At 34.1% G+C, this 23998-nt stretch overlaps 1 protein-coding gene across 4 annotated transcripts in view; it reads right to left on the bottom strand.

The window, feature by feature from the left end:
* The window catches only part of qtman (queuosine-tRNA mannosyltransferase), a 74444-nt gene that overhangs the window by 11736 nt on the left and 38710 nt on the right, over nt 1-23998 (bottom strand). For 2 of the 4 annotated variants that reach the window (NM_001017560.1, XM_087266417.1), the window contains 3 exon segments: nt 824-933; nt 11092-11256; nt 14075-14170. In NM_001017560.1, the coding sequence (NP_001017560.1) occupies nt 824-933; nt 11092-11256; nt 14075-14170 (371 nt within the window). 4 annotated transcript variants of the gene reach the window in all.

Genomic DNA, 23998 nt, shown 5'->3' with positions numbered 1-23998 from the left:
AAGTTCAATTCTAAAAAAAAAAACATGGGTGATAGTTACAGATGGATGTACTATGAACATTATATACAGGTTGTATTTACTATGAACAGAGATTTACAACAGATCAATATATGTATAAGTTGCTATTAATAATCAGAAGTATGCAAATAGATATGAGCATAACTACAAATGTATGAACTACTGGTCAAAAGTTTTTTTTTTTACTTATTAATTTTATTTATAAAAATTAATATGTTTATCAAGGCGGCATTTATTAAATGTCGGGGGAAACCGGAGCACCCAGAGGAAACCCACACGAACGCAGGGAGAACATGTAAACTCCACACAGAAACGCCAACTAAGCCGAGGCTCGAACTGGCGAACCAACGGCGTTCTAGCTGTGAGGCGACAGCACTACCTACTGCGCACTGCTTCGCCTTTATTAATACATTAAAAGTCAATTACAGCAAAAAAGAGAAAAAAATTCTCTAAAAAAACTTCTAATGTAGTTTAACCTCAGAAAAAAATACTATATAAAAAGGCAGCCCATGACCCTTTAATAATAATAACTGTGATTAAATGAATAAATGTGGATGGTGTTTTACTTCCTCTGGTGTGCATTTTACCTGAAACCTACACACACATTGTTTCAGTACTTTTTTTAAATAGTCCTGGGTAGCTGCCAGTATATACATATGCATTACCTACATAAGGAGGCAAGCAAACAGGTAAACGTAGGTAAAGAGAGCTTGTTTTGAAAGATGTGCTGTATAAAAGCAAGCAATATCACATAATAATTGCTCAATTATATCCCCGTGTCTAATCCCCACAGGACATGATGTACCTGGAACGTCAGTGAAGGTCTCTCCCAGGACAGAAACTTCAAAGCTCAGCTGTCGGTCTTTGAGTTTCAGTAAGGTCTGGAAGAACAGCTGTGGGTCTTTGTCATGTTCCCTTGAGCCAGAAAGAGACAGAGAAACAAAACACTGACTTTTTCACAGTCGGAAACAATAACATAATTACAAAATAATTAATTGCAGGAAAGTAAAAAAAAATATTATGAAAAGGGAAGGCAAAAACTAAGCCCAGAAAATAAAACTCAGCTCCCATCATATTAAAGATTACGTTTAATTATATAGCAGACCATTTTAGCCACACTGCTCTAAAAATGAAGAAATCCAAGCCATTTTTGTACAATGAATGCACAGTATGCCAGTCATAACAAAGAAAAGATACTGTAAAGCATTAAAAATAAGAAACAGGAGAAAAAAATGTGAGAAATAAAATGTGTTTTTTGGCCTGTACCAATAAAATTTCTTCCTTTAAACCAAATAAGGCTTGCCATGACCACTATTTAGTCTTGGTGGAATAGATCTGCTTTGCTGCTGCTGCTGCTTTGATAATTATGGCAGAGAAATTACCGAGACTTGTTTTGCAGTCTGAGAATATAAAACACTGATGCTGCAAACATAATATACATGCAATCCATTATAGAGAATGTAAACACAGGTGGAGTTGAGGTGGAGGAGGGTCTCTGAAAAACACACTGCAACATCGAACAACACTGAGCATTTAAAATGTTGAGGAGCAAGCTCATTGGTCAATGAGGTGACAGCAACCAATCTACTGTGACAAAGTTGATGACCTGTGCGTGTATAAATTTTCACGACAGAACTTTGTATTTGTCATTTTGAGAACAAAATCCCATTTGATGATGATGATTATCATTATTATTAATAATAATAATGATAATGATGATGATGATCATATTAATAATAATAATAATAGGGCAGGACAGTGGTTAACAGCAACAAGGCGAGAAGACTGTCACCTCCTCCTGTTTGTGTCCTCCAGGTGCTCCGTTTTTCCCCACAGTCCAAAGACATGCGCTATATGTGAATTAAATAAGCTAAATTGGCCGTAGTGAACGTGAGTGAATGTGAGGGTGAATGGGTGTTTCCCAGTGCTGGGTTGCAGCTGGAAGGGGATCCGCTGCATAAAGAATATGGTGGATAAGTTGGTGGTTTATTTTGCTGTACAAAGGTCGTCTCTGATAAAAAAGGGATTAAACTGAAAGAAAATGAAAGAATGAATTAATTAATATAATAATAATAATAATACTAAATTTTATATTTTCAAACATGTTTTTATTAATGTTTAGAATATTCAGAATATTTAAGAAATCAATATTAAGTGGAATAACCCTGTGTGTGTGTTTCCAAAGATAACAAATTAAAACATTACAAATGGTAACCAAATATGAATAAATGCCAATATATAATATTTAACATTTAATATAAAATCCTCATTTTATATGTATATATATGTATATATATATATATATATATATATATATATATATATATATATATATATATATATATATATATATATATATATATATATATAAACAAGAATCACATTTCTTTTTTTCTTCTTTTTTTAATGACCTTCCAACTATTCTGTTTACTCATGTATGTAATGTTATTGTGGTAATAACAAAAAAAAACTAACTGGGAAAAGGTGCAAATCTGTGAGGTAATGAAACAAGCTCTGATGAAATTTCAGTGTTTGACATTTTCAATTTCGATTTCTTAGAAACGTGTAAACAAATGGAAATGTTAATACAATTATTTACACTTGAGGTGCGTGGTATGAGTTTCTGAAAGTTGCTCTTTGAATCCCAGCTCGTATACCTTAATTACACATGTGAAGCGGAGACCACATGTTCTGTCACTGTGATCCGGCCAGGAGTCTGATTGCTGGTGCACTTCCATTAAACTACTGAGCTCAGCCAAGAGATCTGGTGAGCAGCTTCACAGAGATCACTGGCAACGGTTCGTTACCTCAAAAATAGTTCACTCTGAAGTGCGCCTTCAAATCCAAGGCACACTTTACAGGTTTTAAGAAGATTAAACGAGGAGTACTTCAAAGAATTCATTAAATGCCATTTCATTTTTTATTTTTTTTTGTTCTATGAAAAGCTCAGGAAGTGCTCTTGATCAATTGAAAAATAAAATAAAATAAAATAAAATAAAATGTAGAGAATATAATAGAATAGAAATTAAATAAAAATTTTAAAAATTCAAACGTTGACTGGAGTTGGACAGAAAAATTTTGGGCAGCAGTCACAATTTCAGTCAATCTGTTTTGCTATTCTGGTGAGGACTCTCTATAGACATAATGATATTTCTACCGTAGAGACTTTATATTCTATCCCCTAAACCAAATCCCTTAAAGAAAACATTTTGCATTTTAACATTTTCAAAATACTTAATTCTGTATGATTTATAACCATGTTGATGTATAATTATTAGTCTTCATCTGGCCTCAAAACTGTTAAACATCTCAGTTTTTAAACTTTCTCTTTTATTCTTCAACAAGGCAGAAGTTTAAAGAAAGCTTTCAAGTAAAAGTTTCACCTTTTCTGCCATTTTAAAGTCTCTTCGAACTTAAAACAAGTAATTTTTTTATGCTAGTATTAGTTTTTTAGTCTAAAGAACATCTAAAATCTAGTGTGCTACAAAACAATCACAAAATTCACATTAAGATGATATAAACATCCAAAGCATGCAGTTTGTCACTAAATCAGGGGTGCCCAAACTGTTTCTTATGAAGGTCCAAATACCAAACTTAACTGAGGGCTGTGGGCTAAAGGTACATTAAAGTTTCCATGAGTAATCTTCTAAAATATTTCCTAATATTTAAAAATAACTATAAAACATTGCCTAACGAACATTAACAAATTCACTATATAAAAAAAATGTTTAATACATTTATTACAGCAAAAACATAAACAATCCTATTAATACAATGGAGTTCAATGGTGAATAGAGTAAGCTGCACCTGCCTTTGCCTTGATTTGTCCGCCAATGTCTTGTGCATTGTCTGACATCCGTCAAGTGACAGTATTTACATTTTTTTTTTAATCCGATGAATTTACTAAACCAAAGAAATTACAGAACAAACAAACCAAAGATTACATTACATTTAAAATGATATGTTTCAAAGATATTCATCCCAACCACCAATCCAATATTACCCCTCTCTTTTCAAATAGAATGGTGGGCCAAATCAAAGGTTAGAATGTGACAACTTTGGCCCGCAGGCTCTAATTTAAGCATCTCAGACCTAAATGAATCAAATAATTTATTGGCTTCATCTCATTTAGTTTTTCGACAAAACTTTAGACCAATTCAATGACATTTATTTGACCACATATCTGGCTAAATGGGCTTGAGCTCAAAAGGAAACCCTTTTTTAAAAAGTGTGAGGGGTTACTCCATGTCCCGCCCTGTCTTTATGTTTAAGTCTAATTTATGTCAAACATTGAACCAAAATACACATTTCAAAGTATTTCACGGGACCTTTAAGTTCATTCGGGAACCAAAATGTTCACTGCTGTATCAAAAAGCACCCTTTTGGCACCTTCATTTTGAAGAGTATGGCACTATTCTGAAGTCAAAAAGATGAGCGTATATAACTAAAATGCTGACAATAACACGTCTGATGAAGAAGCTTTTCCTCTGAACACACCGGCCCTCAACAAACATCTCTGAAATCCTTCTCTTTAGCCCAAACTGTGCGCTGAAGTCCTTTGAAAACCCTGACAGTGGAGTGGTGATCCATTCGGCTCATCCTCTCGATAAAGCGGAGGTATGTTAGCGAACAACGGCCTTACAGAGCTCATACACGTCGCACAAAAGAGGCTTTGACAAATCTCTGAGCTTGTCGACACTGGCGTTCTGTACGCTGTCTCAGAAAAAGCTCGCCTCACAAAAAAATGACGACGTTGAAGGTCAAAAACAATTACCGGGGCAGAAGCGCTTTGACAAAAGACACCTCCCACTTGGGTGGAATCTCCTTAGATGAGGTATTAGTGAGGGCTTATTTCCTCTCATTTCCGGTTCTTTTATGTTGCCTTTTCCCCCATGGCTCGACGTTGATTCCCTCATTAATTTTGCAGCCTCTTTGATTCGCTACATTGTGGATGTGATTGCTACCTCCTCCGGTCTAAGACTGGTTGACCTGCGGGGAGGTGACATGGCGACTGCAGGGATGCCTATTACCCGGCCTGTCAGTCTAGTGACTAAAACAGCCTTCACGAGCCCATGATGCCTTATTTCCTACTGACAGCATAGCGGAGGGTTAATTAATATGTCAGTTATGTTATGCAGGGATTGCTGGGGCTCAACGTGCCACTCACGCTAAAAGTGGAAGACTGGAAGAGAGACCCGCACAAACACACGTAAACACGAGTTCACTGGAGGCTGGTCTGTGAGGTCTCTGTCATTAGTGCAGATTAATAAACCTACAACACAAACATATTAGTGATTATTGGAAAACATCTAGGAGGTGCACTGGAGGACTTTTAAATGCAGATGTTGATGGTGGATGGCAAACTTATGGATGACCCACATAAAGTTAAAATAAGAGAATATACAGTAGAACTAGTTTTTCATAAGACTTGGTAGTATACATAATAACATAATTAAATAAGCAAACGATATATTTATCATAAAAAAAAAGTTCATACTAGATGAAATATGATTGCAATTTAAATAGTTTGTATATGAATATATTTTAAAATGCACTCTATTTCTGTCATGGCAAATTTTCAGTATCATTGCTCCAGTTTTTAATGTAATATGCTTTTTTGGTCATTAAATAAAATCATTATTATCAGCAATATTAAGCCGTTCTAAGTGTAATGTACACCTTTTATTTGAATTACAAGTTTGTTCATTTTTTATGTGTTAAAGTTTTTTAATGAGTTGAATAAAATGTGTTTTTGTTTGTTTGTTTTGCTTTTGTCCTGAACCAATAACGTTTCTTCTAAATTAAAACCTATTTAAAACTAAATTTACTTTTGTAATGACAACTCTCAGAGAGCTTTAGTATAGTAATAAATATGTATAATATGGCAAAATTGATGCATTTGCCCTTAGGTGGAAGAGGAAGAGTTATGCTGCTGCTGCTTTGATTATTATGGCAGAGTAGTAAGAGTAATGAGACTTGTTTTAAAGTCTGAGAATATAAAACACTGATGCTGTAAACATAATATATATGCAACCCCTCGTAGCAGATGTAAACACAGGTGGAGCTGAGGTGGAGGAGGGTCTCCGAAAAACACGCTGCAGCATAGAACAACAATGAGCATTTAATATGTTGAGGGGCAAGCTCATTGGTCAATGGGGTGACAGTAACCAATCTACTGTGACATGAAGTTGATGACCTGTGCGCGGAAAAAGATTCACGACTGAATTTTGTATTTGTCATTTTGAGAATAAAATGCCATATGATTATTATTTCAGACATGTTTTTTTCTTAATGCTTGGAATTGTCAAAACTTAAGAAATCAATACTTAGTGGAATAACCCTGTTTTCCAATCACAGAAAATTAGAAAAATATAAATAGTAAACAAATATTACTAAATGCCAATATTTTTTATTTAAAAATTTGAAGAAATGCAATCAATATATATATATATATTTAAGTGACTTTGAATGTGGCATGGTTGTATTTCAGAAACTGCTGATCTACTGGGATTTTCACACACAACTATCTCAAGGGTTAACAGAGAATGGTCTGAAAAAGAGAAAATATCTAGTGAGCGGATTTTAAAATGCACTCTATTCCTGTCATGGCAAATTTTCAGTATCTATACTCCAGATTTTAATATAATATGCTTTTTTGGTGATTTAAAAAAAAAATCATTATTATCAGCAATATTAAGCAGTTTGGAGTTTAATCGAAGAGCTTTTATTTGGATTACAAGTTTTTTTTTTTTTTTCTTTTTTATATTACAAGTAGCTTTACTATCACAGCTTGGTGAATGAACAAAACAATGAAATAAAATGACCACAAACTTTTTATTGCCAAAATGATCTCAGATACTTTCTTCCCTTTTTTGTCACTGTATATACGTTACTAAAATAGGGGGTTTCTTACCCTTTGACCTCAGAGTGCAATGAGACAGAAACCAAATAAAACAAATACGAAAAAAAGAGTTCTGCAGGGACCCAGCGAATCCTCATTAGCAGTCATCCGGTACCACTTAAAAGAATATGATCCTCTCATTTAGACAGCTATGATTAAATATTCCCCTTTAAGTCGCACCCATGAGGTGCATGTTTTAAAATTCAAACTCTATTTACTGCAAAAGCATGACGTTAAAGGATTCAAATCAGAAGGAAGCGAAAGGGCTAATTAATGGGGCTCTTGAAAGCCCAGGATTCGGTTATCTAGGGATTGATTAGGGTCAGCTGAAAATAGCGGAGGAGAAGCCTCCGGTAAAACAAGACAAAACAAACCGTGACCGTGTCGATCGCTCCTGCTGCTCCTCCACAGGGACGGGTGCGTGGTGGGCTCTTAATAAGGAGAGTAACTACACACACATGAATGCAAAAATGTATGTGCTGACGTCTTGAATTATGACTCGACTGTCAGTAAACGATTCGATTTCCACTTCTCTGCTGTTACTTGACCCTGATTCATTAGTTTTAATTGTGTGCAAACATCAAACATTTTTACAAAAACTCTGGATTCGCTCATAAGCCGGGTTGAAATCCTTTGTGCCGTTTTCAAAATTCCAGCATATCATGTCCTTCCAAGTGGCGTCCCTCTCTAATGGGGGTCTCGGCGGCATGGCTCTGGCGCAGGAGGAGTTGCAGAGGCAGCCACGATCTGTGCCAACACAGTGTGGTGATGCGTCAGTGCCCGCGTCTTATTTTACTTGGTCATTAGTGCCTGCTGCACAGTCTGAGATACACAAATATGTCTGGATTTCAAGACAGGCCACAGAAAAAGAAAAAAACTAACATTGCGTAATTGCCTGCAGAGCATAATCGCCTGAAAGACAAAGGTCCAGCAGAGGGAAAGCCCATGCTAGCCCATGTGACTGTCTGATGGTGTACTTTAGTAAATGTCTTCACTACAGTTTTTTTTTTTTTTGAAAGAACATGTGCTTGTTGGTCACCGTGAAAAAACAAGGTTGGCCTCTTAAATAAATGAGCTTTTCAGAAGCAAACGTAAGCCCTCATCACATGCACCTGCAAACAGCTGCCCTGTCTGACCATACGCCCCAGTCAGCGCCTGCAATAAGACAGTCCTGTAATCCAACAGATGAAGACCTATCCAGGCCACATGGAGATTAACAATCTGCAACCAGTGCTGATGACAAAAAAGAGAGGCTGGAGGGAAAAAAAAGGAAAAAGGATGAAATGGGACACACTGTTAGAGATAATCCAAACCCCTTCTTATTTTTCCAGCAGCTCTCGCCCTGTGTAAATCCCAATTTAACTCGGACCAAAGCCAACGTTTACGAAGCGCGGATGTTAACAGCGCTAATCCATCTGTGTTTTGCTCAGTTTTGAAGAGATTACACAATGGGCGCTTTTGTTACTGATACAAGAGTAGGTGAATGACAGATACATAACACAAACAAACATTGCACAATCCCTGTGCCAGCATCAAACTTCCACACCGGTGGTCTTTTCGGTTGTTAATAAGATTTATGGGTGTTTTTTGGTAAGGAAACATATTGTCGCTGCCAAGAGATGAGCAAAGAGTCATGGGAGAAATATGTGGCTTGAGCAACAGTTTCTTTTTTTTTTTTTTCAGCCCATGGCAGATGAGGTAGAGATACAATGCTGTTTGGTTTCCACTCATGCCAAGAGGAGGTCTAAAATATGGGGAGTGGAAGATATTTAAACTTCAACAAAAACCACAGAGCAATCCTGCGGGCAATAAAATATTTTCTCATCCCTCCCCCATCGGTCGCTGTGAACAAAACTCAACGTCGCAGACTTTTTCTTCAGTTCCTGTTTTCTCGGTTCTGTTCATGCAAACTTTTTTGTTGAAAGGAATCAAGCGCTGATGTCACTGGTAATATTCCAGCAGTGCGTTTCGCCAAGATTGCCTTTGAGAAACAATGAGATGATTCTGAGATGTATTAGACAAGCATCGAGGGGGTTGCTGGACACATAAAAACTGATTTGGACCACTGGCTTATCTATGCATGTTGTACCGAAACAAGCATGTTATCCATTTTCCATGCCTCTGCCGTCCTGTCAAACAATTCCCGGGACAGTCCAAAGCTAATAACTCACAGAATGGTAGTTGTATACAGGTTGATGTTTGAGGCGCTTTCATGTTGCACATGTTTGAAGTCTGCTGAGAAACAAGGTCCTCACATTACAGTTCTGAGTGAGGGCTTTGTTTAATTAACAGTGAAAGAAAAATCCAATAGAAAATGATGGACAACTTTTTCATTCTGTATCTTCCATTATTATATGTAGGTATTTGGCTCCTTTATTTATTTGCAGTGTTTGGAGTAACAAATTACATAATAATATTGCTTTTCTAAGTAAGGAGTAAAGTAACGCATTTCTTTTAAAAATTAAGTAATGTTATTTGAGTTACTTTTTTGAAAATGTAATGCAAGTTCATTTTAAGTTTAATTAATTACCTTAAAAAATAAATTGCTGAATTAAAATCATAGTCACAATGAATCACGCAGTCAATGAGAAAATATGTTCATTATTTTGAATGTATCAAAAAGGAAAAGGGGATTGTCTCAATGGACAGTGGTTTTACTTAAGACAAATAGTACAAAAGTAGCAAACTCATTGCTTTAAACTTTCAATAATCTGTATACATGGTAGGGATGCTCCGATCCATCGGCCAGAGATTCACAAAGGAACTGAAATATATATACATATATAAAAAAACTACTTGAATATTTAATCATATAACTTCTTATTGTAATAAGTAATGGATTTAAAGGTGTGCAATTAACTCCTTATGCACTCTAAACTTTGTGACATGTTGACTTCTTCCATGATTTGCAATGTTTCCATATTGCTTTATTAGTGAGTTTTTTGGACATTTTAAAAAATGTTTGACCAATTTTGTTCTGTAAAGTTGCTTCTGACCATGACATGATCACACTAAAGGGTTATAAGTGACATGTTTAAGGAATTATATGCAACATCTTTCATTTATTCTCTAAGGTACGGCAAGATCTCCACTTAAGTATCATACGTGGACTGAAAATGTGCTTAATGCATTATAAAGCTTGAAGCATCAGAATCGGTACTCAGTAGCGACCGATCACCATGATAAGAAATCGGTACTCGGTATCAGCTGCAAAAATTCTGCAGAATCCTTAATATAAGGCATATATAGCTCTGGGTTCAGTAAGTTCTCAGATAACATTATCATATTACGGTAAGTAATGAGTTACTTTTGCTTTACTTTTTATTACAGAGGCTTGATTTCTTTCAGAAAATCAGTTCAGTTTTTTCCTTCTGTTTTAATAGAGGATCTCTGCTATTAACAATGTTGTATAGCCTACACCTTCATTTACCTTTAAAAAACACAACAAAAAACAAATTAGTTTATAATTGTTTTTTTTTACACATGTAAAAATATATTTTGTTTTATTAACTTAAGAGCCTGTACAACAAACTGTTAGAAATAAGAGATTGAAAAGTGTATTTGAAAAAATGTAGGGGCATTTTTATACAATGGTCTAAATAAATAAATAAATAAATGAGTGGATGAAAGTAATAGCAATCCTTATAAAAGCTGAAATGTTTACTATCTGTGGTGCATGAAAAATATATTACAACTATTCCAATATTTATTATGCAAAAATGCAATATTAAAATAAATTCACAGAACTCTGAAATAACATTTGACTGTGTGTATAAGTATAACTAAATCTAGTAGCTAGATATGAAATTAGTTTTGGCAATACTGAGTTGTACTCTTTTATTCCCAAAGAAGTAAAAAATGTTATCAAACCCAAAATGATGTAAGAGCGTTTGTTTTAATAAACTATATATTTTCCAACCAAGTGCACAACATCAAATGTGCCCAAAAGTAAAAACAAAATCCTTATATTGTAATTATAATGAACTTATAATTCCTTTTAATTATAAATGAAGATGTATTATTTATAATTACCATTACATATTGAGAATGTTACTGAAAAGAACTATCCGAATGTTCAAAGCATTTTATCCACCCAAACTTTCTCTAATAAATGCATGTTCAAATGACCTCTTGATGAATAAATGTTTGTAATGTTATCATGAGCGTCTCACCAGCGATGTGGCCAGACGATGTGCAGTGGCCGCAGTTTCTCTCCCTCGTGACCACACAAAGGGGACGCTGTTTCCTGATGTGGTGTGACACTGGTGGGCTCATGGGACTGATTTGTTCCAGCCACATTGAGCATCTTTTCAGGTGGCTCGACGTCTGGGTAACTGCTGGGATTTATTATCAGGTCATTTACATTTACATGCTTGTTTCATCAATTGCACAATAAATGTTTTAGTACACTCAGCGCCTAGCATAAATAAGTACACCACTCACAGATCTTTCTTTTAAATTGATATTTTATGGAGGTGCTATACAATATTATATTTGATCATATCAATTAGATTAGTCAGTACCAAAGCCAAAGCAGAATACAATTTTAATAGAGGAAAAATCAAGATAAACAAAATATGTACTGTTGAAGTCAATATTATTAGCCCTCCTGAGATTTTTTTTTCATTCTTAAATATTTCCCAAATGATGTTTAACAGAGCAAGGACATTTGTCACCGTATGTCTGATAATATTTTTTCTTCAGAATAAAGTCTTATTTGTTTTATTATTGCTAGAATAAAAGCAGTTTTTATCTTTTTAAAACCATTTTAAGGTCAAAATTATTAGCCCCTTTTAAGCAGAACAAACCATCTTTATATACAAAGATTACCCTAACTTGCATAATTAACATAATTAGCCTAGCTAAGCTTTCAAATTTTACTTTAAGCTGGATAATAGTTTTAGTTTTAGAGTCTTAAAAATATCTAGTAAAATATTATTTACTGTCATCATGACAGATAAAAGAAATCAGTTATTAGTAATAAGTTATTAAAACTGTTGTATTTAGAAATGTGTTGAAAAAATCTCCATTATGTTAAACAGAAATTAGGGAAAATACAGATGGCTAATAACTCTGACTTCAACTGTACAGTACATACAATTTGAATGAAATTATGTAAGTTGTTTTTTTATGCAATATATAGTTTGAATTAAAATGTATTATCTTTCTATTTCTAAAGATGTTAGGTGACCACACTCTTATTATAATGGATTTCTTATAGAATAATAATTATAATAATGGAAGTCAAGTGAAGTCAAGTCAAGCTTTATTGCCATTCCGCTAGATGTGTGGACATACAGTGGAACAAAATGTTGTGTCGCACAGGACCACAATGCTACATAAATAAACAAGATTCTAAATTCTGTATGACTGCAACACTGGACGTCAAGCTGGGGCTGAGCGATGTTGGCAAAAAATCATATCCCGGTATTTTTAGGAGGAATGACGGTATACAATATCAATTCAGTATTTTCCTATAAGTGGTTGCTTGAGAGTTAAAGCCTTTATTAAAACTTTATTTTTTTAGCAAAATATAATTCAAACAAAGGGGTTTCCCTCTGTGTTTACAAATAAACAGTTGCACAAAAAATAACAGCTGCACAAAATCTTTGATAAATGAAATACAGTACAGGTATTTCTCCTTCTTAAAACTGTTGCACAACATTTCAAATTATAATTTTTTTTTTTTAATAAATACAGTATAGGGTTTTTTTTCCAGCTTAACACTATTCACAGCACTTCTGTGCTGTTGTGCAAATAACAAAGTAAACAGAACCATAGAAAACAGCTACATTGTCAGAGCAAAAAAGGAACAAACTTATACAGTAACACAACTAAAAGTATTGCAAGATAGAAAAAAAAACACATTGAATGTTAATATGAAACACAGTATTTTATGTCACAATTACAGTGTTGTTAAAAGTAATCCTGTATACCACAGTTGTGTAATTTATAAACAACAACTAAATCAGCTGTATATGTTTAATTACACATTTACATGTATGTATTGTGCACAGTTATTAAACAGTGAACATATTGAAGATATCTAAAGATAAGTCTTTCACTCCATGCAAAAAAATCCTATAGTTTTTCTTTTGTTTTGACTAAAGTTGTTAAACTAAATATTAAAAAAGGAGATGAAAGCGGCTAGACTATTGATATGAGAAGTAACGAAATAGTTTTAGAGTACTGTGACGAAATGCTGGTTAAGCCTATAGATGTAAACATTCATTATTACAGACCAGAACGCAGAGTTAAATGTGTTATAATGTAAATGTAAAGAGGAGACGTCGTGTAATAAATACTGAACTTATAATCAGTGAATATGAGGTGGTTTCACTTTCAAAATGCGGTATGAATTTGTGTCATTTTGGTGTTTTTAATTCCTTTGAACACATTCAGGTGCATGTCAATTTGACAAGGCTTCTATGTTCGTTCTTGCTGTCAAATGTGGAAGAAATTATAAATAAAAGTTTTCTGATAAACCTCTATGACAGTTTCAGGTGCTCTGTGATGTGCGTGCACGTGAGGGGGAGTCAGATTTGTGCAAGCGGAGTTCGTGTGCTACCTTGGAGTGGTTGGTTTTCACGCAGAATGCGCACGTGTGGCCTCAAACCATATCGATATAAACGATATTGGATAATATATTATCGCGTCGGGAAATCATATCGATATATCCCCAGAAATCGATATACCGCCCAGCCCATAACTAATATACCAGAGATGTATATACTGACTATATCTTTGCATATATTATAATCACTTAAACAATGCACATAACCTAAGACATACTTTTACATATAAGACATAATAATGTTGTGCAAGGTATTGAAAGAGGTGTTTAAGTTTGAAGAAGCAGTAAACATTGTTTTTCTTATTGAGTTTAAGTAAAATGTCTGATTTATGTATAGAGAAAAGTGTTTTTACAGAAGGTTTGTTGACAATTTTTTTTTTTTTTTAAAGAGAAACAGAGTAACCGGAACTGGTTAAATTTTTAATAAAACTGCTGAATAACTGTTTAAAAATCTGTTTTGGTAAAATGGACTAAAATATATTACCTATATTCAATGAGAACTTGATAAAAAAATATATATTTTCAAAATAGGGTGTACTCATTTATACTCTGCAGTAGTGTTCAGTGCTACAGTTTCCTACCTTGGACTTGATGTCTGAATGTGGCTTTTAGCAGCCGGAGCGTGGATATCATCACACCGCACTGGATGCCTGAGACGCTTGTGTGCAGGGAGGAATCTGAGGACGAAAGGGAAAAAAGCCCTATAAAGCAACATAAGAGAAACTTTGGAAAAAAGGATTTCAAAAAAAGAAACTGTAAACACATTCCTAATTCAAAGATGTTTTTCTTTAACCTTCATTGATTTCTTTAATGAAAACCAGCATAAGGAGCGAATAATTCATATGCTACAGCAGTCAGAACATTACATGTTTGTGCAAAATAAACAAAAAAGGTAACTAAAACCACATTTTAAAAAAAGAAAGAAGAAAAAAGGGGGCCTCATGTGGCATTTCTCTCTCCCCAGCCTTAAAAATATGTCAGGCACACAACCGGACTGATGTATTCTGCAACCACCACGATTATTACAAGTTTAAGAAGTTTAAAACAAGTCACATTTTCACGTAATTCTCTGCCAAAAGCAATCCATAAAACGCAGAGAGCACTTTCTGGGTTCTTTCTGCCTCCTCGGCACCACAGCTCCTAATTGTAGGTTGTATGATGGACGTGAGCCAATTAGCTGCTTGAGAGCGAGATTCCCCCATGCGCACTGACATACTATTATTTTTTGCAGTGGAGCAAAACCGAAGGCACTGGTAAAAATCTAAGAAGAACCAACCTTGTGTTGCCCAAAGTGAGCATTGTGAGATGACAGATATATGACACTATCTTTAGTCCAGTCTGAATTAGTTTAAAACGAGTCAAAACATTTATTAAAATAGCTCAAGATATGCAAAACGCAAGATAATTGTGTAAAGATCTGGAGATCACTGACAGCAAATGCTTGGCTGCTGATGCAACTTTCCATTCCAGTGAGATCTTTTATTATATTTTTATTGTATAAAAGCACTCTGTGATAATTAGGCAGATTTAGGAAAAATTAAACTAAATTTAAAAATTTAACAAACAAATTAAGGTAAATAAAAATACAAAAAATGTATAAAAAGAACAAAAAGATTGATTAACAAAGCAAATTGTTAAATTAAAATAAGTACTATAAAATAAAAATAAAACATTAAAATAAAAATTAAATATCAAATCAAAATCAAAAAGTAAATTAAAATAAAAAGTGATAAAAATATTAAAATTATTTATAAAAATAATACTTTTAATAAAATAAAATTAAAGAAAATTTTAAATTAAAGAAAAAATCTAAATCAAAATGTAAAATAAAATAAAATAAAAAATTTAAGACAAAAAAAGGATATAATAAATTAAAAAAATATTTATAAAAATAATATTTTTAATAAAAAAATAAAACAAAATAAAATATTAAATCATTAACAAAGCGTAAAGTAAAATAAAAAACTTATGAAATTATTTCTGAAAATAATACTTTTATTAAAATAAAAAAACAAAGACAAAAATATCAAGTCAAAATCAAAACGTAAAATAAAATACCATGAAAAAATGTAAATTCATAAAAATAATAATAATTTAAAAAGGCCAAAATAAAATATCAAATCAAAATCAAAAAGTAAAAAAAAAACTGATAAAAATAAAAACTATTTATAAAAATAATACTTATTATAAAATAAAATAAAAAAAGACAAAAAATCTAATCAAAAAGTAGAAAAAAATAAATAAAAACTGATACAAATAAAAAATATTAAAATAATACTTTTAATAAAATTAAATAAAATAAAAAATTTGAGACAAAAATATCTAATCAAAATCAAAACTGAAAATAAAATAAAAACTGAAAAAAAACTATTTTTGAAAAATGAATAAATAAATAAATCACAGTTTCTTAAATTGTCTTGAATAAAGTAGATGTCCTAAGTGTCACTTAAATATATGTATTTCAGTAAGCCAAAGATTCTGTGGTGGAGGCAAGCAATACAACATGACGAACTACTAACCGATTTAGCACGACTTCCCACAATATGTTTATAATATATAAGGATCCTTCCAAGTGCTGGAGAACTCATCGACTTCAAAACAAAAGCGGCTGTAAAGGCAGTGGAGTGCAAAGAGTGTTTCTCTGCGAGTTATATACAGACGGCTGCCTCCACTCACCACAATGCTGGGTGTACTTCCACCACCCACTTTTTCCGAGTTAGTTGTGTACCAATCATAAATGACAAAACACGAGAGGAGAAAGCAGCTTTTCTCATCGGCTCTGTATCTTTGCAACTGTTTTAAAGGCATTTCCGTGTACAGGACACAAGCATGCATGTGTTTGACTGCACTTTCATCTAGATGAAAACAAGTTGTGGAAGCGTTAGTCAAACGCAGATAGGTAAATTGTGGTTTAAATGGAAGAACCTTCAAAGAAAGCTGTTAGGCCACAATATAAATGTACACAGAGCGTTCGCAGTTTGATCTTTTGAAGTTGCTGTTTCAGACGCAATGCTCTAATTCCAAATTCATTTCTGTAAATATACAATTGGTGGGCATGTGAATATGAAACGATTGCATTATTATTCTCCAAACGTCCCAGAGTAAAGACAGAGAGTATCAGTGAGAGCAGTCACTCAACAGTTCACCTCCATTACATTAGCCATTGATAAAAGTGCCAGGGAAGAGTTTTCTTTTCAATGGATGAATGAACTAACAGATGTGGACAGGAGAGCCGGGTTACATTAAAAGCTGCACTAAAGAGATGACAAGAAGGTGGTGGAGGCAAGGTATGAGCGATGGAGCTGCCCCGCGAGCTGGGAGGAAAATTTCATTTCGAGGGCCATTTTGAAAATTACCCAAGGAGGTTTTGACTAGGCAATAAAAACGCAGCCGTGTCCACCGACAGGAGAGGGAGAACGCCACCAATTAGCTTATTTATAAATCAGGCGCAATTTCAGTGATGACTTTTACCTTGCATTTGATTAAATGTGAAAGGATGGTTGGGGGGAAAAGAGGGAGGAAAGAAAATCAAAGTCAAAAATCATTTCATCTAATTTCCTTTATTGGCAATAATCACAAGCGGTCTCTTTTTCCCAGGCTAATGAAAAATTCCATTGATCTTGAGGTTGGCTGTTGCGACGGCTCAGAAGTGCAGAGAGCTACGTGTGAGTGCTGCAAACTTTCTCCAGCAGCTCTTCTGGGTACATCTGCACAGCTTAATGCAACTGGGTTTATTACAAGCTAGCATCAATCCACAACATGCCATTCATAATGATGATTAATACGATAGTAAAAGTTGTCAGGCATTTTTGAGCAATATTTAAAAGAATATTGACAAGTTATAGCAATTTTTTTCATTTTATAAAAATCTTTCATAATGTTGAGTTTATAAGCATCTTTCGTCCGTTGAACATAAAAAGAAGATACTTTAAAGGAAGCTGAAAACCAATAAACATTGACATCCATAGTAGGAAAAACAATGTTATGGAATCCAGTTGGCTTCAAAATGTCTTCTTTTGTGCTTAACAGAAGAAAGATCAATAACATTATATTCATTTGTGGGTGAACTATCCATTTTATGGGGATGCTCACACAATTTTTTATCTTAAAATGGAAAAACCTTGTGTGTTTCGGCCATGTTTTTTTACAAGAAAGCAATGCCATTGCATGCTTTTTGAAAATTAAAGATTGCTTATACAGGGTTTCTGCAGGTTTCATCAAGTCAAAATTAGAACTTCTTAAGACCCTATAAGACCATCATGAATTAAATTTTAGACAAACAGGGCTAAACACTAATGATTATTTCTGATGGCCCAGTTGCGCCAATGAATTTTTATTTATTTATTTATTTATTTATTTATTATTTTTTGTTATTTCTTGCTGACAATGTGTCAAAACAAGAAAACTCTAGTTGTATACACTATTTTCAACACAATGGGCTCTATTTTAATGATAGGCACATAGTCTAAAGCGCATGGCACACAAGCATTAAGGGTGTGTCCGAATCCACTTTTGATATTTTAAGGATTAAAAAATATGGTTTGTGCCGCGGTGCATAACAGGGTTGTCCAGATTCCCTTAATCAGTTATTGGTGTGTTTTGAGAATAAACCAATCAGAGTCTCATCTCCCATTTCATTTAAGTGTCAGTTGCGTTGCACCATGGCCATATGCTATTTACATGGTGGACTTTGTAAGTGGAAAACTGAACGCTTTCACATGGATAAGGAAACAGTGTTGTATGCACTCTTCTGAAGGCATCCATTAGCCTAAATATTTAATTTTGTTTGTTAAGCGCAAAGATTAGTTTAAAAACTATTTCTAAATGATGGAGGAGGCATGGAGGCAGTGTTTTTTATATTTATGTAGAAAGTAATAACTTTTGTAATATTTTAATCCTTTAATTCCTTTTCATTTGTAAAGATATTTGTGTATTGCTGTACATACTGTGTGTATTAAGCAATGTGTATGCATTTATGCTTTTTAGACCTGCTTTCAGCTGGTCTATTGCACAGTCTATTTTAGTTAATCAAAATAGCAATGCGCCAACAATGCGCCTTAACACACCTCTTTTCTGGACCGGCACACTCATGAGTCCACAAAGTGGCGCAAATGGATTTGCTATTTAAAAAACATGGTGCAAAACATGAAAATTAGGGTTGCGCTGGTCTGAAAATAGCAGCACATCACGGCAAACATGTTTTGCGCCTTATTGCTCTGTTTTTTTTTTTTTTTTTTTAAGTTTACATTGTTACAAATATATTTAATGTGGAGGCAATTACATAACTAATCAAAAATATTTATTTCTCGGCTTTTGGTCCAAATTGATTGAGAATAACTTCTATTCAACCTATTGCATTTCTGTAACTAAACCTAAAGTTTCAAGTCTATTTATAAAAATTATGTCTACTCCCCCTTACTTCTGTAAATAGTTTTGTATGAATGGAAGATCATGGAAAGGGATACTTTTTTCTGTGATTATGATGAGGAACTGTGCAATTGTTTTAAGTTTTCAGTAATCATAAGTTGATTTTATTAAGATGGATTGTTGGTGATTGGATGGATGTCGGCCCGCTTGGGCAGCTTTACTTGAACAGAGGAAAGTTAAGACCAGTTTTAAATGATTTAAGACATAGAAAAATATTTCAGTGAATTTAAAACTTTTTTAAGCCTTAAATTTTGTTTTTAAAATTTAGGAAATTTTAAGATTTTTAAGACCCTGCAGTAGTTAAAGATTCACCCTGCTTTGAATGAATTCTTGGAATTTCTAATTTACTTGATCCTAATTATCTGAGGCATCTGTTAAGTTTGTATACAGTGAGCATGTCTGTAATTTATTGAGGTCCTAGGCCATTTAGTGCTTTCTAAACAAGTAGTAATACTTTAAAACCTATTCTGAAAGTAACTGGGAGCCAGTGCAAAGACCTGAGGACAGGTGTGATGTGTTTGGATTTTCTGATTCTGGTCAGAATCCTGGCAGCAGCATTCTGGATGAGCTGTAACTGTCTGACTGTCTTTTTTCTAGCAGTGGGATATGGCTGTATATCGTCACTTGTGGGACACTAAGGCTATATTTAAGGTGTATACAATTAATACAATTAACAGTTGTATTAAATATTCAATAATGAATCTACAATCATGGCTGTTTTCATTAATTGTGCAAAAAATAAATAAACAAACAAACAAACAAATAAATAAATAAATAAATAAATAAATAAATAAATAAATAAATAAATAAATAAAAACAAATGACAACAACAAACTGTTTAAGTTCGATCAATGATAAATATTCCAAAAAATATATATATTTTTATAATGTTACGGAAAGTGAATAGTTAAATTATTTCAGAACGATAACAGAAATAAATAACATTTTAAGACAATAAAATAAAAATGCATGTACATAATTTACGTTTTTTTTTTTTACAAACGCTGTAGATTTAGCCTAATTTGCCCTGAACTTGAAAATGGTCACAACTCTCTGTCCACTGAGCCACTGAAAGCGAGTGATCACGCAAAGGTTTAATGCAGCCAAGTGTGTCGTTGTGAAAGCACCGTGGCCAGCATTAGTCTCATCAGTGTGGCTGCCCTGTAGGATGGCCTGACAGAGGTCCGGTATGATGGGCACAGGAGACCTGAAGAGAGCCTCTGAGATGTGGACAGAGAAGGTCATTACTGCACATTAACATCTACATTCATTATTACCAACTGACCTCATAGTCAAACGCCAAACTTCCTATCCCACACATCCTGGACTTTAGTCAACTCTACGTGACACCGACTATGAAAATATCCTACCTCAGAGGGCGGTGGGACAAATTTTAATGACAAAGACTGACATGCAGCACAGCTAAAGTGGGTCACAGGAGGTAACAAACAGAAGGCCAGTGGAGGTTTCCAACGACACTACAGCAATGCCCCATTTTCATGCAACGCAGATGACGGATATGATCGTATCGGCTTGTGGAATGCGTTAGCGATGACAGACTTTCCGTATTATGTAATGTGCATATGGCTTAGCAAATCTGACATAGAATGGGCAGATTTTGACACAACTGCACAAGCCATGACATCTGTCATGTGAAGCAGACACATAACAGCCTGATCGCTTCAAACAAAACCTCGACATCTCCCTTTTCTACAAGCACATACTGTAGCTGTTTGTCATATTTAACAATCATTTCACTTTTAGTTCAATCTTTCTTTTAAAAGTTACAATGACAAAATTATTTTATCATAAATGAAGAAAATTGTGCGCTTAATGGAGATGGCACTTAATAAATATTATAAAATAATTATAAATGTAAAATATTTGGGTAGTTCTAAGAAAAACGGGGTATTTCCATAGTAACAAACTAATGGCAAAAGCAAAAAAATATATAAAATCTTAATGCCAGGTGTATAAGCTGGGCATAAGGAATTCAAGTCTTTGTCTTTCCAGACAATGGTTGCATTCCAGACCCTTAATGGGTATGGAGGGAAAGAAAGTGAGCACCTCAGGCTACACTGCAAAAAATGCAGAGTTCCACACAACTAAATTGATTAAGTTAACTTATAGTTTTTGCAAATTTAAGTAGATTGAACATAAAACAATTAAGTTGTCCTCCACAAAAAATAGAAATTGTGTTGTTTCAACTTATTTTAAGTAGTTTATACAAGCAGTTTTTCTAGTGTATATGTAACTAAAAAACTGCTTAAAATGGCTCTTTTAGTACATTTAAAATAACTTCAAATAAAACAGACTTTTAATTTTCTGACACATAATAGACATAAATGATATTATCAGACGTTTAAATTTAAGTAAATAGAAATACAAATGTATTTAAACTTTTTTGATATAACTCTGTTGGAACAACTCAATTGTATTTGAAGGGCACCTATGATGAATATCACCACAGCCGTATGTCAGTACATTTATAAAAGAAGACGCTTCAATCCCAGTTTGTGAACGTTAAATCAGGTTTATTTTGTACATCAATACAGCAGTGGATATTAACGTGTATCCTGTCACATTTGCTGTGCAAATGTGCAGTTAACAGTGCACGCTGTGTGTGTGTCTGTGTTCGTGAACTTTGTGTGTGACTAATCGCAGAAAGGCTTGAATTAACTCCACAACAAATACATCAAATAATCATTGGGAAAGTTTTTACTGTAGTATTTCTCACAAACGTTAGGTGCGATCTGCTTCATGTCTGTAACTGTGCTGTTTATCTGACACAGCTGATGCAGAATTGAGGCACACACTGACAGGCAGGTGGGAACAGTGGGTGGGGAGCACTAAAGGCACTGGCAACAAAAACAGCTACATTGTGTTCTGAGCAGAAAATTCTAATATTCTGAAAGATATAATAAATTATCTGATAGGTGTTTTGATCTGAAACTTTACAGACACATTCTGGAGACACAAAAGAATTATCTATAAAAGGAGTAAAATATAAGTCCTTTGTGTAAATATACATATTTTTTGGTACTAAACTAATCTGTTGGATGAAAATCCTGTCTATTCATTGGAGTTTATTCATTCATTCATTTGTTTACTTTTCATTCATTTGCATACTTTTCGGCGTAGTCCCGTTACTAATCTGGGGTTGCCACAGCGGAATGAACCGTCAACTTATCCAGCACATGTTTTACGCAGCGGATGCCCTTCCAGCTGCAACTTATTACTGGTAAACACCCATACATTCTTATTCATACACATACACTACGGACAATTTAGCTTACCCAATACACCTATAGACCTTTTTCTTAGAATGCAAAATTACCCATTATGCTTTATGAACTTCCGGTCGGCAGCTGATGCGTGTAAACTCACATTCGGACAGCTTTGAAACGAGAGTTTTACTCTATTGCACACTGTATTTCTGACGGCAGACACGTGAACTAGAAAAATGTTTTTCACTCGCGCTTGAACCACATCTAACAGATGACACATCTGACCTTTCAAAGTTGTGTTTCACAAAAACACTCCGTCATCTACTCAAAACACTATTAAAACCCATTTTCGGAGCGCAAATTACCAGTTGGAAATGCTGTAAACGGAAGTTCTATACATTCTTCCAGGAGACGCTGGTCGCTATAGCACCTTCCATGCAGCATCCAAGAAAAAGGTCTATAGAATGTCTTTGGACTTGTGGGGAAAACCAGAGCACACGGAGGAAACGTACGCAACTGTGGGGAGAACATGCAAACTTCACACAGAAATGACAACTGACCCAGCCGGGGCTCGAACCAGCGACCTTCTTGCAGTAAAGCAACAGCGCTACCCACAGCGCCACCGCATTGTCCAATTGAAGTTTATCCAATGAGTTATTTTTTGAGTGTAGACAGATGATGGTAATTTTATGATCACATGACTCAGTCGGCTCTTTTATACCAAAAGCCTGTATGCTTATACAGTATATATACTGCATATATTTGTTCATTTCTAACACTTTCTTTCTTTCAGAAAATACCAATTTGTCAGAATAACTATAATTTTTCATGGTTATTACAATAAATGTTGGTTTTTTACCACTTCTACAGATTAAATAAAGGTATTGATGTATTCAAAACTATTTTGTCATTTAATTTTATTTGTTATATAGTTTTAAACAAATGACTAATTAAGAAATTACACAAGAAAGCACAAGAACAAGTTTAAATAATGAAAGAAAAACCATAAGTTCCAAACTAATGATATTGAGCTCTATCCTGTGTGGAAGACAGTCTTTTTTAAAGTAAATGATTTTATTTATTTATTTATTTATTTATTTATTTATTTATTTATTTATTTATTTATTTATTTATTTTTGGTGTGTGTAAATACAGTAAGAGTCAAAATTTTCAGTGTCATCTTTTACAGATTGCAGAGAAGAAATTTATTTACACAGGTTTAAAATGACAGGAGAGTAAATGCTGATTGTTAATTATTTAGGTCAAGTATCACTTACTATCACTCAAAAAAGGGATATTTTCAGTGCTTGACGATGATTTACAAAAAGCAGAGTTTTTTTTTTTCTTTGCCAAGTCCAATGCATAATGAAGTAGCAATGACATATGTCTTTATGCAGGGTGTTTTTAATTCAAATTTAGCACAATGTAACGCTCTGCACCCTTCAGTGAGTCTCATGAGCATTCACTTCAAGTGTCCTGTGAGTGTTTCTGAAGTGAGCAGGGCATATAGATGCTCGCATTTGAAGTCTCTTTTGACACAGGGAAATGTACACCTGGTGATACACTTGATTACATACAGATCAAACAATTAAGGAAATCACATTTTTACTTGTGTTATATAAATACCTGCATGTCCTGATTACATCATAGCCAAAGTGATGGCCACTAGCCAGCTGCTAGGGACAAATCTCTGAAGCCAGGGGCTTTATCCTTGATTCATTCCTATTTATCACGGTTCGCTCCTAGCACTTGAAAGCACCATATGGACTCAATTGTGGTTCGTTCCTGGCACATGTGATCTGGAGATCAGACGCATGCCATACCTTTGGGCTTTACCATTGGATTATTTTC

Source organism: Danio rerio, chromosome 9 (assembly GCF_052040795.2).
Source record: "Danio rerio strain M-AB ecotype USA chromosome 9, GRCz13ab, whole genome shotgun sequence".
Lineage (NCBI taxonomy): Eukaryota > Metazoa > Chordata > Actinopteri > Cypriniformes > Danionidae > Danio > Danio rerio.
This window is presented reverse-complemented; position numbering and strand designations above follow the sequence as displayed.